This window comes from Sparus aurata, chromosome 15, assembly GCF_900880675.1.
Source record: "Sparus aurata chromosome 15, fSpaAur1.1, whole genome shotgun sequence".
Lineage (NCBI taxonomy): Eukaryota > Metazoa > Chordata > Actinopteri > Spariformes > Sparidae > Sparus > Sparus aurata.
The window spans coordinates 22,123,276-22,141,066 of record NC_044201.1 but is presented as its reverse complement, the minus strand read 5'-3'; the positions used below and the strand labels follow the sequence as shown (position 1 = coordinate 22,141,066).

General features: G+C 41.8%; 1 protein-coding gene across 2 annotated transcripts in view; it reads right to left on the bottom strand.

Moving 5' to 3' along the window:
* grid1a (glutamate receptor, ionotropic, delta 1a) overlaps positions 1–17,791 on the bottom strand; it is a 244,506-nt gene that overhangs the window by 13,622 nt on the left and 213,093 nt on the right. For both annotated transcript variants that reach the window (XM_030442462.1, XM_030442463.1), the window contains exons 9-12: positions 8,094–8,195; positions 5,807–6,004; positions 4,311–4,641; positions 1,780–1,918 (exon numbers count right to left, since the gene is read on the bottom strand). In XM_030442462.1, coding sequence (XP_030298322.1) covers positions 1,780–1,918; positions 4,311–4,641; positions 5,807–6,004; positions 8,094–8,195 — 770 coding nt within the window. The remainder of the gene's footprint in view (positions 1–1,779; positions 1,919–4,310; positions 4,642–5,806; positions 6,005–8,093; positions 8,196–17,791) is intronic.

The window sequence follows — 17,791 nt, the reverse complement described above, 5'->3', positions numbered from 1 at the left end:
GTTTCTGTGTTCTTTCCCCAAACTCCTAAAAAGCAATCATTTACAGTTAGGTTGATTCTGTTGCCCAAACTGCAACAAATGTGATACGAGAAAGATTAATGTCACTGTAATTAGTAACTGCCAAACACACGTGCGTACACACACACACACACACACACACACACACCCCTGAAGGTCTCTTCCCAGGTGCGTGTCCTGCTTAGCATTCCATCCCTCTCCTCACATGTCCACATGTGGCTATTTGTTCAACAGAAGACGGACTCAGTGCAATCAAATGCCTCTCTGCCCATTCTTTGGGGAGAGACAGCAAACCAAATTGGATTCGCTGACAAATAGCATTTGGACGGAGGACAGGCTTGTTGTTAGTCGGCCAGTCAAAAATTACAGGCGAGCAGACGGACCGAACACACCAAACACTCTGTACCAATTGCAGCTGATGAGAATGCTGACAGACGAAGGAAAAATATTGAAAGGCATACTGTATACAATCCCAGGATTACACCACACACTATGTGCAGCATATAAAAAGGCTTGAATCCGTTTCTACAAAGACCTTTTCTATAGTGGTAGTAGTAGTACATCAAGAGAACATACACATTATCATTCAAGGCTGATGCACAGAATGATAACATTAAAGCAAGAAGGAGTTATAAAGGGGATTTCCACCAATTTTACATATCAAAGACTGTTTTCAGGTCTTTGGAATTTGTATAAAGTCTTTTGTGGCTCCAGAGGATGATGTGAGAAATTGGATCAACTGGTGAAGTGGTGTCACTTGGGTCAGAGTCAGCTGGGGCTGACGACCACATACCGGCTCCTCGTCTCTGTTTGAAGCTAGTGGCTCGAGGCTATATTGGCTGCCAGCAGCGTATCAAAACTGGAATTGTCAGCAGTTGGATTGCATTGTGGGCAATGTCGGCAGCAGGTTTAAACAAGGATGAATAACGTGTGAATTGAAAAAGATGTCTGCTTCTGTGGTATCAATCTTTATCATATTTTTTCATAACTGTCCATTGTCAGTACTCTTTCAAGTGTTCACAGTCCATCAAGTATATTCAGGTGCATAGGGTACTTCACTGATTGAGAAAATATACCAGTGGCTGACTGATTACAGCCTGGACGATTGTCAGGTCTGATATTTATAATCTATAAAACTATCCTATAACATAACTACTTACTACATTCATGTACATGTACTACTTCGGCTGTGATGCAGTTACCTCTGTAGTCTCAGTAGTATATTTTTTTTTGCCACAGCTTTCACAAAGACAACCAGGTTATTTTTCTCTGAGTAGCAACCACCAACAACAAATGACACAATGTGACTTCTGCTTTATAGTTTTGTCCCAGGATCTTCAGTATTCAGAAGCTTGGGTATCACATTTAGAAGGCTAAATTATTATTTCAGTATGTTAGACATATTTAAACAATATTTCAATAAATATACATATCAAACTAGACTTTGAATTGGAGATACTAAATTAAATCAGGGCTGAAAAAAAAAAAAAAAAAAACCTCCCCTTGGACATCATTAACATGTGCATTTTGATAACAGAATGTACTACTCACACAGTAAGAATCCTAACATTAAGACAGAAATTACAGCTTCTGTGCTTCTGACATTCAGGATAAAAAAAAACACAGAATAACAACTCATTATTAAGTGTGTACAGGAGATCCCCTGCTGCGTCGAGGCACGGCAAGAGGGGAATCACGTGCATTTGAGTTGAGTTAGATTAACGCGAAAGAAAAATGATGAATGGAGGTACTGTGTCTTACCGGACAGCATTGTCCATGCGTGACACGGTGAGGTAGGCGGCCAGGTTAGCCGTGTAGGACGAACACACAATGAGGGTAAAGAGCCACCAGCTGCCCATGACGATGCGCAGAGCCACTGATCCCAGGATGGAGTCGCTGCCTGTGGACGAGCAGGTAAAGATAACAAAGTGCGCATCAACATCTTTAACATGTACTGTACTGTATTACCACACAGAATCTAATGTCGCTGTCTCTTATCCCTAATATGCACTGCAATCTCTTTTGAGCAACGTTTTTTAATATATTGTACATTTAGTGAGTAATGTTGCCAAAAAGTGTGGGCGTGTTTTATTATTATTATCAGGGTCTTTAGTCTTTATATTATCAGAGAGCCAAGAAAATAAAGGCGTCTCATCTTAAAAACCTTATGTTTTACATGGCTTTAATTACTTCCTGCATTTCAAACAAGCTTTTAGGAGATTAGTCAACCTGCAAAAACAGACGCCAACAACACTAGTGTGTGTCTGGTAAAGGAATGGATCGTTTCTGGTACAATGTAATCATACTTTATCACCGCAAAGGGATGACAGTATCATTACGCTTGTGTAAAAAAGATATGATGAAAATTATCGAGTGACACCATGTTTCCATCAACCCTTTTCTTCCCTCTAGCAATTTAAATGTTTAAGGAAGATGAGAGTCTTATTATTAAAAATGTATATGAACTACGAGTATTGGACAATCGTCTACTGAAAGCTCACACATTTGTGGTTGAATGACTTTGAAATACCAAACTATTTTGTGTTAGAGTTGCCGTAATGTGGTCATTTTTCTCACGTTTGCGATAATACTTCTTTTATTTGATTGTAACGCCGGCGCAGTCACCTTTTTTTTATCACATATTTTTCTAAGAACTAAGTGTATTCTAACTCATCTGACCTGAAATGTGACTTGCACACTTTTATATTCTATTAAACATCCCAATCCAACTTTTTCAAAGACAGCGGCGCTCATTAATATTCATTCTTCATTCTATCTTGTTACCATTCTTTCCTTCATGTCTTTAATCCTTTGCCCCTTTCTTGTTTTCTTTGAGGAAAAAAAAAGAGTGGTTCGTCACATTAACTTTTTATATCTCTACTTTCTCCTCTGTCATACCGATTCTGTCCCTCCAAATATCCAACAGCTTACGAGGTGCATGAGAAAAATGCCATCACACATTCTAATTTTGAAGTGTAAAGCCATAGAAATGTCATCTGAAAGATTCAGGAGTGTGAAATGTAATGAAAACATATTTGTCTGAAAGTATCACAATCAACACAGCTGCGCCCTTAGGACAGTTTGGGGAAAAAAAAATTGAAGGCCTTGTCAGATGCATAGCGCTCCGGCATCAGTCATTTTTTTATTATAAATGGCTTTGACTGATTTCTTAAGGTCATTGAATGTGAAATGTGCATCTTGAACCTTTACTGGATCTTACCTTCCACTGTGGTGCGGTCTCTTTCATCTTTGAAACAAATTGATTAAACCCCCTCATCATAAGGAAAAAGTGTTATTTTCACCACTTCTCCTTGACAGTTTTAGATTATTCCTTACCTCTCCCTGACCTTATTATGGAACAAAAGAAGGACAGTGCGTGTTTGAAAAAGGCAGGGAGGAAAGTCAGCGCGTCCGTGGGTGGATAGAGTAATCTGCACTGAACATACAACAAAGCGCAGCTAAGTGTCGGTATATCATTATGAAATCATCGGCGGGGACACGGTTGCCAAGTTTATGCTCTCTGACAATGGCACACTATGCATCAGCAGTCAGATTCACATCGAAGTGACCTACGTCATCCCGGGAAATATTGCAATCCACTTGAGTGAAACAAAAAAATGGCAACGTCGGAACGCGAGCCAGAAAGCAGGAGGAAAAAAAAGAGGAGGAGGAGGAGGAGAAAAGATGTGAAATTTAGCTTCTCTTGAAAAATGGTGAGGGTTGGGTTAAAAGAGGCAGTGTGCCAGACTTTGATAAATGCAGTACAGGTTTTAACATCAGTTGCTGAAGTAGTCATTCATCCAAACCGGACATACCTGGATCTCCACCAGACCTAAAGATGGGATGTTCTCCTTGACAAGGGCACCTTTAGAAAATGCTACGGTGGGCGTTGTGCCTCAAACTGACTCACTACTGAATCAGCATTTACTTGTATAGTATACTGACATCCACATATGCATTTCATTGATTGGACTTTTTATTTTAATCCTGTGTCCTTAATCCCTTGAAATAGTTTCCAGTGTTTTTTTTTCTTCCTTTATGTTCTGCTTAACTTTAGGGTTTGGCATTTAAGAACTGCGTGGATGGTACTTGGTGTCCAACGATGTACCGCCAAATCTCATTTAACACATCTTCGAAAAGAGAAGTGTTAACTTGTATGCATATGTATAACATATGTATGATTTCAGTGAAAGGAAACCTGTCTTGCTTTGGCCCTGCAAAATGATAAACACATGATTTGTAACTGCTGTCACTGCACGTTGTGAGGGCCAGACTCAGACCATATCACCCACCTTGTTGCACGAAAGCACCGTAGACGATCCAGATGGCACTCTGAAGCGAAGTGGAGACAGAAGGAGGTGGATGCCCTCCTGTATTGTTCTGGCAGCGCACTGCCTGGATGCGCCTGAGCAGGAAGATCATGATGCCCACAACAGGGATGGCTGCAGCGATGCACGCCCACACTGCCAGGTCAAATGGCGCCAACAATGAGAAAATGTTGATCTTCTCTTCGGACTTGCGCATCAGGATTCCCACTGAATAGTCCAGGTAGCGCTTGCTGAAATCCACCACGCTCTCGCGCTCCGGTGTGATAGTGATGGCTGATATGGCCAAATCAGCTCGCTGTGGATAGAGAGTCAGATTTTTTTCAGTTTGAGTAACTTCTTAAAACAACATAACATGTTTCAGGACGTTGTTTTGACGTTTCAAGGGGATCCAGTGTATCTGATCTCCATGAGTTGGTTGTTGTTTCCTCACCATTTGGAGGTGACATTGGTTCAGATCATGAAAACAATCAAAATACTCCCTATAGGCAGCAAACTATTCTTGTTGAACTGCTTTGTTATATGAATATCATCATTTGGTAAGAGGAAGAAGAAACTAAGAAGAAACTTGTTTTTGGGTTGGTTATTTTTGGTAATACTTTTTCTCGAAAGTCACGGGTCTCTACTCAGACAGATCAGCTCCGATTGCACTTTCATGCTCTCAGCAGGAGGAAATACTGATTTTAAACTGATTTTCTGACATAATGATCTTTCATAGTTATTAGAGCCAACTTTGCCTTGCCTGTCACCTACCTACAACTCTCTTGACTTTGATGCAACACGGGAGATCATTAAGTCTTCGTGGTGGTTCAAAACCAGGAGTGCTTTCATGCTAATACATCAAAATGATTCTGTATCATTATCTTGCTACTTTATGTAGAAAAAAATTGTGATCAGCCATCAATAAATGTAATATGGTTTCACTGAGCTAACACAACTTTTGTTTCATCACTTGATACAAAGGTTTATTTCTTTCTAAGGGAAAACATCAGTCACTTACAGACATTTTGGTGAACCCGTGCTGGGACTCGAGGAAGTAATCAGACTGGGATTGTTATTTTCTTAGCACCACATTGTAATCTGTCATTGTTCAACTGCACTGCTCTCTCTTGTAAGTGTAAAGATTGCAGGGCGAGAGTGCATGTGCCTTACAGAAATCAAAACACCATCACAAACACAGGCGATCATTACGGCTTTTGAAAAGTTCTCAAAACTTTATCAGTGTCCCTCCAAAAAGCCGAAAACTGACCCAGTTCAATCAATCTCTGATATCATTCACTGGAGAAAACTGATTTGCAGATAGAGGGTGTTGGCCCATACACTGTTTTTCTAATCTTTTCCACTTTACTGAGCCTTATAATTGGGCTCCAATTTCGAAACAAGACAATGTGGCCTGACTCCCAGAAAAAATGATTTGGAATCTGGACATTGATCGGCTGGGATAAAAACGCAAACACACCAACCTTGCCAATGAGTTCTCCAATCATGCCATTCCAGGATCCATTAGAGAGTGCTGAGCCGTATTTCCCATCTCCAACTTGGTATATGTCATACTTGAAGCCGAGGATCTTGGCCAGGGCGTCCAGGACATCAATCGAGAAACCTTTGTATCTCTTGGGTTGGCCCAGAATATTCTCTGCCACCATCACAAAAGGCTCTTCCTGTTTGAATGAACATTGTACAACTGGTGAAAGGAGTTTCAAGACAGGACATCGCTGACAGTGATAATGCAGAGAAATGTGAATGCGTGCAGATTTCATTTCTAAGCCTGCGATTTATCCTCGAACTCTCCTCAAACTGGAAGAGAGTAGAGTATGTGTACTTAATCACAGGCGTGTCATTTATCAAGATGCACTATAATCTCCTCTGGGCTAGTTTGGCGACTGAGGCGAGGACACATTCAGTCATCATAAGAACTGTGGGTTGACACCTTTATGAAGAGCTTCTAAGGTGATCCAAGTTAAACTTCATCTTAATAAAAACAGTTTCCTCTGCAGCTGTTGACCTGTAACACATGGCCCGATGGCAACGGCTATGGTTCATCAACGCTGAAATTGCCATTTTGAATTTATTGCACTCCACCGTGGTTCTTCTTTATGGGCTGGAGGTGTCAGAGCAGAATTAAATGGGTGAAGGAGGAGTTAAGAGAGCTGAAGACGACTGGAAGCAGGACAGCGCAGAGAGAGAGGGGGGTGGCAAAGTGGGCAGAGGCAAATGACTTGATTAAGTGACGCTGCCAGGGGAGAGCTGAGCAGAACTTATGTGAATAAATATGGTGCAGGTAAATCATGTGTGGAGAGGAAGAAAAATGAAGAAGGGGGGGGGGACAGACTTCGGCTGCTAGAGTTGGTGATGTTCCCTGAAGAACAGCTGCTGCAGTGTAGGTTGATGTTTACCAGCCTCCTGCTTTAGATCCGCTGGCCCGGATGGACATGACCTAAAATTCCCTCTTCCATGTGAGTGTGAACAAACAGTGTAAAATGTATCAGAACAGGTCAAGTGGGGTTTTTTGTCCGGCTTGCACTCTTGCCCACACCGAGGCAAACCGTGCCACACTCGCCTTTTTTCATTGCCAGTTTAATCGCGTGTTTGGCGATCGTCTAGCCCAAAGAGAAAGGCATTCTTCTTTTAAAGTCGCTGTGTGTTCAGCTCTCAGTAATTTTGAATCCCTGTGGTCTGAGGTTTAGTTTCCCTCCTGTGTCCCCGTTTGTATTTTCTGCTTTATTTCACTGTTTGATTGTGTTGGCTTTCATTTCAGTCAGAGACGATATTACAGAGACTTTGGTTAAGTTAGTGCTGCTGAAAGCATTTCACAATAGCTGGGGGACTTCTGGGGTATTTTGTGAGGCCTTGAGGTCAGAGAAGTGAGCTTGGGACAGTAGGGTCACTGAGTTCAATCCAGACCACCAGGATAAATCTGGATGGGGAAAGTGAAAGGCAGCTCTTACCCCCCGGTAACCACCCCTGAGGTGCCCTTGAGCAAGGCCCTTAACCTCAACTTCTACAGTGAAGCTGCTCGTGATGCTGACTTAATAAAGGTTAAAACATTTTATAGGAAATTAAATATGTTCCCTCCTGAATTAGCAGAGTGGCTTTCCTTCGATAATACTGGGGGGGTAGAGTATGCTCGAGACAAGCCTGTCTTATTTAAACACACACCTTCATGCAGGCTGGGACAAATTGCATTTTAAAGCTAAAACCTTGGTACCTTGACCATAATTTTGTTGTTGTTGCAATTTAAATATATAAGGAACACTAATGGGAAGCTACAGAATGATATAAAAACCTTAAAAAAAAACCTTTGTGAGGGATTTAGAAGCATATTTGACACACTGGACCTTTTTTATAACACAGGCTTTTAAAAGAGACAGGACATTATTTCCCATGTTTTGTAAAAGGGCCTCCTACTGTCTGCTTTGTTTGCTTTTGATGCAAGTCTTTGTTTTATGCCAAAACATCTACAGGAAACGTTGAGTGAGTGCAAGTAAAATGGAAAAGCGAGGCAAACTAGCATTAATCACAAATTCTTTTTGAAAGTTTTGAAAGTTTGTTTTTCTTTCAAGAGGAGAATTTCCAGCCTTCTATTTGTGTATTTCACAGCGAAACAATCACTTGATCCGTGGGCGTAAAGAACAACCTCATTATCTGTGTGGATGTGTTTGCCTCTACACCATGGTGTTTGCTTTCTTACTTAGATATTTGCCTACTCGGGTCATGTGTTAATAGATTCAGTGTACTCCCACAACTTACCAGTAATGTTACAATCTTGAGCGTCACCCCCTGCATCCCGCTCTCTATCCGATTCTCCTTCAGGCTACCATTCAAACCACGAGTGGAGTCCCAAGACGCCAGCTAATGGGGGAGAAAAGGAAATCATATACATGAAGAAAACAGATAAAATGGAGAAATGGAACAGGCCTTTGAGAAACACAGGTGCCAAACACCTCATTAATACTTCTATTACCAATAAACTATGAATACTGTGTAGAAGTGCACCCAAGTGAGTGAGCTACAGGTGAAGTCACCATCCTATCAGCTGTTTTTGTGACTTACTTTACAGTGACACCCGACACTGAGTAGCCAATGTTTACATCAGCACCTGAGCTGGTTACCAAGACAACAAGCATCTTCAACTAGCATGCTGTTGTTTGGAGCCTCTAATCACGCGATGCATTGTCACAGAAGCAATCCACAGGATACTTTACCAGTAATCATACAGATGGAGGTGGAGGTGGTGGTGAAGGCTGATGAGAATAATGATGATGATTGGCAGGAGTGGAGGGAACACAAGTACATCATTAAATGAGTAGGATTGCTCATGAAACGGACAAAATGTCATACATGTTGCACAGCAGCTTGGGTCTGTTTCTCTGATCTGAACTCTCGTCTCTAAAAACTCTCATTCCAGACCTTCAACTTTTTGAGCCATGTCTCAGGTTGTGAGGCTGATGTTTGTTCAATTCTTAATCAGCGCTGCGAGCCGGACAAGGATTCTCGAAGACCTTACACACCGTTTGGAGTGGTCCATGAGATTTAGGCTGACAGGACAGGAATGGTGGCCCAGGGCCAAACAACAGGCTCTTCTGGCCACTGCGCACCTCAGTCTGCAGCTCGAGACACTTTCCCACGGAAACACGCTGTACTCCTCACACACTGGGATTAGCAGTAAGCTTCTACAAGGTATGAAAATGGCCGTTTTGTTTTATCAGATGTACATTTGTTGATTTTGTCCAAGATCTTCATTTTAGATCATTGTGTCTTCTGATTACCAGGATGTATCGTATTACTTTGCTGCCATTTCTATTAAATTCAGATAATTTAAAGTAAAATATATTTTTAAATACGAGCATGTATTAAATGTTTTTGAAAACTATGTTGAACTAATTTTATACATGTAAATTCTGCGAGGCATTCAGAACTTGAGTTCAAACTAGGTCATTTCTGACTTGGAGAGGCACACATGTCTCATCCTGGCACAATTACATCCTGCTGAATCCTAATAGGCAGCTTATATGACTGCCTTTCACCAGCGAAGGAAGGTTTATACAAAATGCTGAAAGACTGTTGGCCCTCGAGAAGATGGATCTGGACATTTCATTCACTATTAAGTTGAAAAAAAAAAAGGAACCAGAGATCAAAACCGTGAACAGGAGTAGAGACATTTTTAAGCTTCAAGATTTCATCACAAGTCCTGCACTTAACTTTGAACTAGAGTTCCATGAAATATTAAGGCTCCTTTGCTCTTTTACTTGATTGGACATGGGCAGTTGGGCCTGGGCCTGGAAATATCAGAGCCAAAACACTCAGCATAATGTCCTTTAAGTTTTTTTTTTTTTTTTTTTTTTACATTTTGTATTCATGTGATGTTCCATTTGGCTACCAGCAGGGATTGATGCGTAAAAAAAAATAAAACATAAGTCTCTGTCGCTGACACCGTTGGCGGGGGCAAACGATTAACAGAAAACAACAATTACTACAGATACACAAGGCAGCAACAAAAGGCTTTCAACTGTGAATGGAACAGAAGAGTGCGCGGCAATGAAAGAAGGCTACGTAAACTTCAGAAGAATGACTAAATATGTTGTTTTTCACAAACCCTCTGCAGAGCCTGTAACCCCTCCAAATACTCTCTCGGTCTTATAAGTTACACCGGCTTGCTATGTATAGCTTCACTGCAGACTGCTGGTGAATCATGTTTATAACCTGCCAACTTGTGTGGGTGTATATAAACAGTTTTTTTCCCCATGCGGGATGTCACTCACGAAATGTGCTTCCTTTATCTCATCACTGTGTGCATGGAAACTATATGGAGATCAGTTGTTCCTGTAGCTTGTTCGTTGTAAATATGATATAGGGTTGTGCAGTGTTTATTTACATGCTTTAGCTGCACTGCGATTTGCTCAGAGGAATGTGAACTAAGACGTTTTGTTGATGTGACAGTGGATCTTGAGCCATATGTGCATAATGAGTACAATTCCTAAGGCAAGCACTGCACAGCCTTTTTCTCATAGCTAGTCTAGTGTTCATCTGTGTATGCTGATGCTGTGTGCCCGTGTCCAGCCTGTGTGTGTGTGTTAGTGTGTGTGTGTGTGTGTGTAGGGGCAGAATGTCAGTCTGCGTTTCCTGCTTCACAGGGGACTATTTTCTCCATGAGCAGCTTCGTCCTCGGTGGAAAAACACTGAGCAATCTCTGCTCTGTAAACTGAAGAACACTAAAGAGGAACACTTCTACTTCACAGAGCTTTGCACACCAACACGCCACCGGGAAGGTCACAAACAATGCATACAGAAAAAGCCACGCCGCCTGCATACGAACGAGGCGCGCTTCATCGCACATCCTGTGGTATTCGATTACCAGCTTTTGAAAATGTCATTTGTGAGTGAATAATTGCCTTAAGTGTTACCACATTACACAGGTATCTTCCTGTCATACCAAAATCATACCAACAACATGTGACGGGAGATTTTCAAGGACATGACGCCGGCGCAGGATGCATTCTTCTGCTCAGGAGGGATGAATTCTATAAAAATATGCGATGATGATACATAAAAGAGAAACTGACTTTTGTCGCATGATGCCAAATCTCCTCAAAAAAATACTTTCCAAGCTTACGTCTTTGAAGTGTCAGCTCATTGAGGATTTAAGTTTACGATAGTCTCCCTATAAATATGCATGGCAATCAGCCACCAGGAGCGCACCTACTGAAGGTGAGATCAAAACCTTCAAGCAGTTTCCCTCTATAACATAAGATGTAGGCTGTGTTTTTTATCCTACAGGCCCAATGGAGAATGTCGAGCTAATGAGATTTCGGAGTATCCCTTTTAAAAAGTCACACCAATAACAGGGCCGCCATTCGGCTAATGCTTATGATGCTCAATACCGTAAAATAATCATCTGTAATGGGGCTGACTAAATGCCAATGACCACTTGAAAACGACAAAGAGATGGAAGTTAAATAGCCCTGGATTCATAGCGCCATAACTGTCTCAATTATAGTGGCTCCTAAAAATCTTATAGAAAGCCATCGGTTCTTTCATCATTCTGGACGTGGAGCCGTAATGCGAGCCAGTTTCTGCTGTTCTGCTTGTCCTTTTCCCCTGTAGTCCGACAGGTGCTTATATATCGACAATCCCATCATGCTTCCAAGCTTCATATTGACCCAAAGTCTTTTGTGTGACTCGCTGAGTGGATTGACAAGACTGAGCAGCATGCCTGCGTGTGCAATATGACTTATTTACCGCCTGCTGAACCTAATATCGTTCTCACTAAATGTATTGCATGCGTTTCAAATAAATCTGCCCGCATAGGTGACCACATTGTGTTTATACGACTGAACACACTACATGTTTATTATAATTGCCTCAGCCAAGGATGTCATGTTGTTGGTTTGGTCTGATTGCCTGATTTCAGCTGGATTCCCGGTTTCGTTTCACTTGGCGCAAAAGGTGTAGCGTGGGCTGAGGGAGAAGCCATTAAATTTTGGAGCGGATCCAAGATTTATTTTTCACTTGCATTAACACTGTGAGATAAGTCATTCAGCTTTGGCAGAATAAATGCCATACATCTCAGAATTCAGGAGATGGAAGTTAGGACAAATACAGCCATATTTAGAAATATTATGAATCCACATTCATCGGTACGACAGCTGTAGTTGCTCAAACTTCAGACGGAAAGCAGTCAATATGGAGCTATGGGGTTCAGACTTCACAACTGTACCACGTCCACAATTGTATCAACGCACTGATGTACATGCAAATTTAAATTTCACCCATGCTAGAATCTTTTCCTTTTCAATTTTTTGTCACAACTGCTTTTTCTCAGAAGCCGCCATGGTAATGATTTGATTTCAGTCCGAGCGTTTGACATTATTACATATACACATGATAGTAATAAAGTATTTTCTGGATTGAAATAAATGCACAGCTGAGATGAAAAGGCAAGATCATAAGCCCCCTTTCAAATATGAACTTCAGACATATCCAGAGAATCAGATCATGATATTGTCCACATTTGTTGTACACACATACAGCACACAATGATGATTGCATTTGCCTTGATATCAGTACTACATGTATGTGGATGTACACGCAAAATGGATACATATGAGCTGGCAGGATAAAGTCGAGGCAAACTAATGCAGACATTTGTGTTCACGCATACAGCTCCTCTGGGTAAACTCTGGATAAAGCCGGAGTTACAGTGGATGTGTGAAAGGGGCTGTATTTTGACATGATATCAAAGGTCCAGGCTACAGGATTTAATGGCATCAAGGGGTGATGGTGCAGATTACAACCAACTTAAATGCCCCTTATCTCACCAAACCCTACAGAGGCCACTAAAACCACGTAAGGCCGTGTCTAAAGCCAGTGAAAGTGACAACACGACTGTTCTTAGTTTCAGGTGATTATGCATAATAATGAACAACATATTTCATTTCTGCCAATAGATCCCTCTGAATCCTACACCCTTTAGTAGTTTGGAAAATATTTCCAGACATATATGATGGTTACAATTGCAGATTTGTGTAAGATAGAGGATTGAACTATTGGACTTTTTTTTTATTTTCTTCATGTTCCACTATGTGTCCTCCAACCCAGAGGAAAAAGGCTGGAAGGGTGCCGGTTATCTCAAATCAGCTGGAAACGCAGCGAAAAATAAGCCGGCCATTTAAATTAGTCAAGACAAGAGACCTCTTATCTGTCCTGATATGCCTGAGATAAGCTGGGCCTGAGCCGACATGGCGCCGGCCCGTCACTCTAACCTCTGATAAGCAACGTGAGGCGAGATTCAATTTACGCCGTCAGAAAAAGAGAGAAGAACAATAATAATCTGAAAAATTTAGAAGAGACGAGGAGGAGGACAAATGAGGAAGGGGAAAAAACGGGGAGAAGAAAAGAAATGAAGAGAGTTCATTTCTCTATCAAAATGAAATCACTCGGGGAAAATGCAATAATACAACTGTACCGTGAAAATGAAAACACTCAACGATCACATCTTCTCCTGTTTTCCTTCATTCCCCACATTTGTTTACTACAAATCTCCCATACATAGCTTTTAAATACGACGTGTTTTCTTGGAGGGGAGACTTGTGTCAGGTACACTGCAGGCAGGAGTTATTCTCTATCCGCTCTGTGTTACTGTTATTTGTTGTGTTGCTTAAAAAGAGGAGATGGAGAAGGGCAGAGTGAAATCTGCAGACTCACTGAATACACAGCTTCAGAAAAGTCTCCAAGAGAACATATGACAATGAGCAGGATGCACTCTTGCCAGTGATTTAAAAAAAAAAGTGCATTTCCGATCCCTCTTTTCACTTATCACGGCCACCTATGAATTAAAAATGCTTTGTTTTTTTACTTCACCTCAAGAAGTGAGTGCAACAGAGAGCAGGTCCTGTAGCTGATGTGCATTTCGATGAATCGAATGGCTATACGGCTGGTAACATCTATTCAGTATTGTTTTTTTATGATGGACTAGCGTACATGAGAGGGGAATAAATTAAGGGGATGTGGAGAAATATCATCCACTTTTCGTCCAATTATCTGAAACTCTCAAGGGGATTTGCTTTTTCGCTCGCGTGGCAGTAGGAACAACTGTAAGTGGCTGCTGCTAGTTTTAATGCTTTCCTCTTAATGCTCACTCTTTTGAGAAAAAGGCCATTTGCACACAATTACAGTTCATCATACTGTACATCAGTGTCATCGTTCTGCAGAACCGCAACCTTGCTGTGATTTACTTGTACGTGGCGAAATGACTTGGCCGCTCTAAATTTTCGCCTTCCCGCACTGCTGAATTGGATTTGCTTATCAGCGCTTTAAGTAATTTGTTAATCATATTGTTGATGATTGTCGACTGATGAATTTCAACATTAACAGGTGTCTGACGCTGCTTACAGTGGTTTGTGGAACTGAATATAAAAACCTAATTATCACTTCAGAGCTGGATAATTATCTAATGAAAGCAAACATCCAGCAAAACTAATTAGTGCAAATGTACCAATACTACATTATGGTGTTAATCTGTAAAATACAGGAATGATTATATTGCTTTCTTGTGGGCTCTTTTGGCCTGTGACACTGGCATTAATAGAATTCCTGGCTCCCACTCAGAGCTCTCCTTTTGATCTTCCCACAGGTAAACATCCGAGCAAGCAGGGGGGGTTTTCTGAACCCTATAGGAGCCAGCACATTTGCAAAGGGTAGAAATTTCATTGCCTGGCAAATTAATCATTGATCAACAGCCCTATCAACCCCCTGCAGATCTATTGTTGGCAAGAGAGAAGCACCCTTTAGAGACTATTTCATGCTATTTCTGCTTCATGGGCCAGTGAGAAATGGGTTTGAGCAACAGGACAGATGCATCAGCAACAGACGGCCACCGTCGGATAAATGCAACATTCATCGTGGCACATGGACCTCCACCGCCATGTCTTTGTGAATCCCGCTGGTTTTCTTTACAAGATCCACTGTTCTCTGCCTCTGATTGGCTTAACCTGATATTCCTATGCTACCCCTCACCATTCTCACTCCTCATGTCTTAACCAGCCGAACCAACCAAACCAACAAAGGCAGCCAGCACTGCTGTGGACATTAACTGTCAATGATGGATGGGGTGACAGTGGCCAATAAGAAAATTCTGTCATCCAACATCATCCAGCCCTTGTGGCTGATTGCATCCAAGTGTCAGCACACTTGGCTCCGTCCGGGCACCAGAGTACCGACAGCGTGCAGCCTCTGGTCGATACGCGGCTGCCAGATTTGGTAGATTTGGTTGTGGGGTCGCTGACTTGGCATTCGAACGGAATCAGCTCCAGCTTTATTTGGACTAGCTTTGGGCAAATGTTGACAACCAGAAGGGGATGGATGTGCTTGTTCTGATTCTGGTTTGTTGTTCTTTTAATCTGGCAAGGCTCTTGCTACCAGACATGCAAGATTTAGGCGACTGATGAGTTATTATGAATGAAGTTATTGTATCTGCAAAAAAAAAAGTAATGTGATGAGCTACACAAATTTGAGACTCCTTCAAGGTCTCAGCGTCTATTTAGGAGGATCTATTGGCAGAAATAGAACAAGACTAGATCAAAACCTAGTAAATGATTGGACTGTCTGGTCGAGGTGTGAAAATGTGGACAATTAGTTAATGGGGTACACAGTGGTAGAGTTTTTGATTTGAATTTCTGGATATTAAAAGATTATGTGCAATTTTTTGTTCTGGTCTCGGTAATAATTGTAGTTAACATGCAGAGAAGTAGCAGGTCACATGACATTATTATGCTGTATTAGTCAGAAAAGAGTATGAATGGTGGCAAGAACGGACAAACCAAAACCCTGGCTCTGGAGAGGGCCTTTCATGATCTTTTGCATTTTTAGCGGCCGCTTAAGGTTTTCATAATTGCTTGTAAGGGAATGATGAGGGGACGGGGTGTTCAGTTTCTTCCAATCCGTTACATCACTTTGAGGTGTCATTAAATCCTACACACTGGACATTTAAATTTAAAGCGTCATAATCACCATCGTGAAAAAATTCGAACTCAGCCAGCCGTGCCACATTGTTTCCAACAGAGTTTAGGGTATTTAGAAAAGTCACCATATTGCATTTGAGTGGTACTATAAATGTATTTTTTTATGAAAACGTTTTTCATTAGATGAGGAGTATCTGAAGTTGTCACTTTCAGAGATTATGCACAACATCAAGGAAACACATGATATTAGGATAATTGGGTTTTTTGCCACAGGATAGCATAAATGTTACAAAACTATGATTTTGAATAATAAAATATTGCCGGCACTGTTCCTGCGGACAGGGAGGAATAACTGCTGTATGATGCATGCAAGACGCCCCGGCAAGAAGGAACAATTACATTCAAATTAACTGACTTTTCTCTATGAAAAGCTTTGTGTAAGCTGGAAGTCATTAGCAATATCTGCTTTAGAGACGAGCTGACACATCAATAAGAGCAAACTGGGAGAGCAAAACAACAACAACAACAGCATCGATCACTCTGCAGCAGCAGTGGATGGTGGAGAAAACTCACAGTGGCCATCCAGGAAATAGTATTTCAGTCTTCATTACAGTTTCTAACCAGAAAGACGCCTCATCTAAGAGCCATCAGGCTGGGGAGAAAATGGACTGAATGCAGATAAATGATGATGGAGAGGGAGGAAATCATGGCTGAGGAATGGGGAGAAAGGGTTAGGGAAGACGAGAGTGGATGGGAGATGAAATGGGAGGAAAGATAAGAGAGCGGGGACAAGGGGACGAAATGAGGATGACTCTGAGGAGTGGATGTGGGTCGGGCGGCGAAATCACAGTTAAACTTCCCTCTGAAAAACACATTAACGTGACATGACAGCGCAGAAGGAACCATGCAATGTTGCGTCCTTTCTCGATGGTAAACACCAATTTTACACGATAAATTGTAGGACCCGAAACATGCTGAATGTATATAAACATCCTATTAGAGAAGGACAGAGAGGAGAGGTGTATGAGTTTGTGTCTGTTTTCTCACACTAAATGGTTCAGCCAAGAAGTGGGCAGATACACAGATAGACATGCCGGATAATGAACAAGAGCACTGAATGCATTTGGCATCCTATTATCTGGCCTTGCTGTCCCCCTCTGCCTCTAATGATTTTGAGATACAAGCGCCGACATGTTAGTGGGCCTCTGTCCTCTGTCCGCCTGGCTGCATGCTCTTAGTGCCTGAGAACTATAACACTGTGTACAATACATGTTTGTGTGTGAACGTACATCGAGGCTCTGCTGTTTTTGTGCGACGCGTTGTCTCTCAGTGTGTGACTGCTGGTCGGCATGAGATGTGTACGCATGTTCCAGTATGTGTGTGTGTGTCTGTAAACACATGGCACTATGTGTAGTGTGCCTCTTCCTAGCTAATGCTAATGGCCACATTATGATGAATTGGCTTCATGATTTCAGTTAGGCTGAGTGGTGATTAAATCTTCATTACCGCTTCTGGTCAGTCCTGCTCTACATAGATTGCCAGGAAAGTCGATTTCTCTTCATTCTGCAAGAGGTCCCTGACTGAATCGGGGCATCCACGGCGACAAACAAATTACAGCTAAGAGAAGAGTGCAAAAATAATGCTTTTAATCTCTCACTTCAGCTCTGCAACACTCAAAGATCAGACCATTCTTCACAGTCAGCTCATGTAGGCAGCGTGTTGTGAAATGCCAATGCTCAACTCGTAACCATAGATCAAGCATACTATGAGTAATAGTCAAAGGCAACATGGAAGTGGTGTGTTCCGTGAGTGCAGTTAATAGCATGAACACACCTGTCTTTTTATTTATTTTTTTTATTCTAACTCTCAGTACATGGCAACGATCAGACCAGCATGGCTGGTGTGGTGAAAATGGAAAAGATTGCACTCCAGTAGAGGGCACCCTCATACCTGACACCTCACTATCAAGTGCTGAGCCCCATGCCCGGG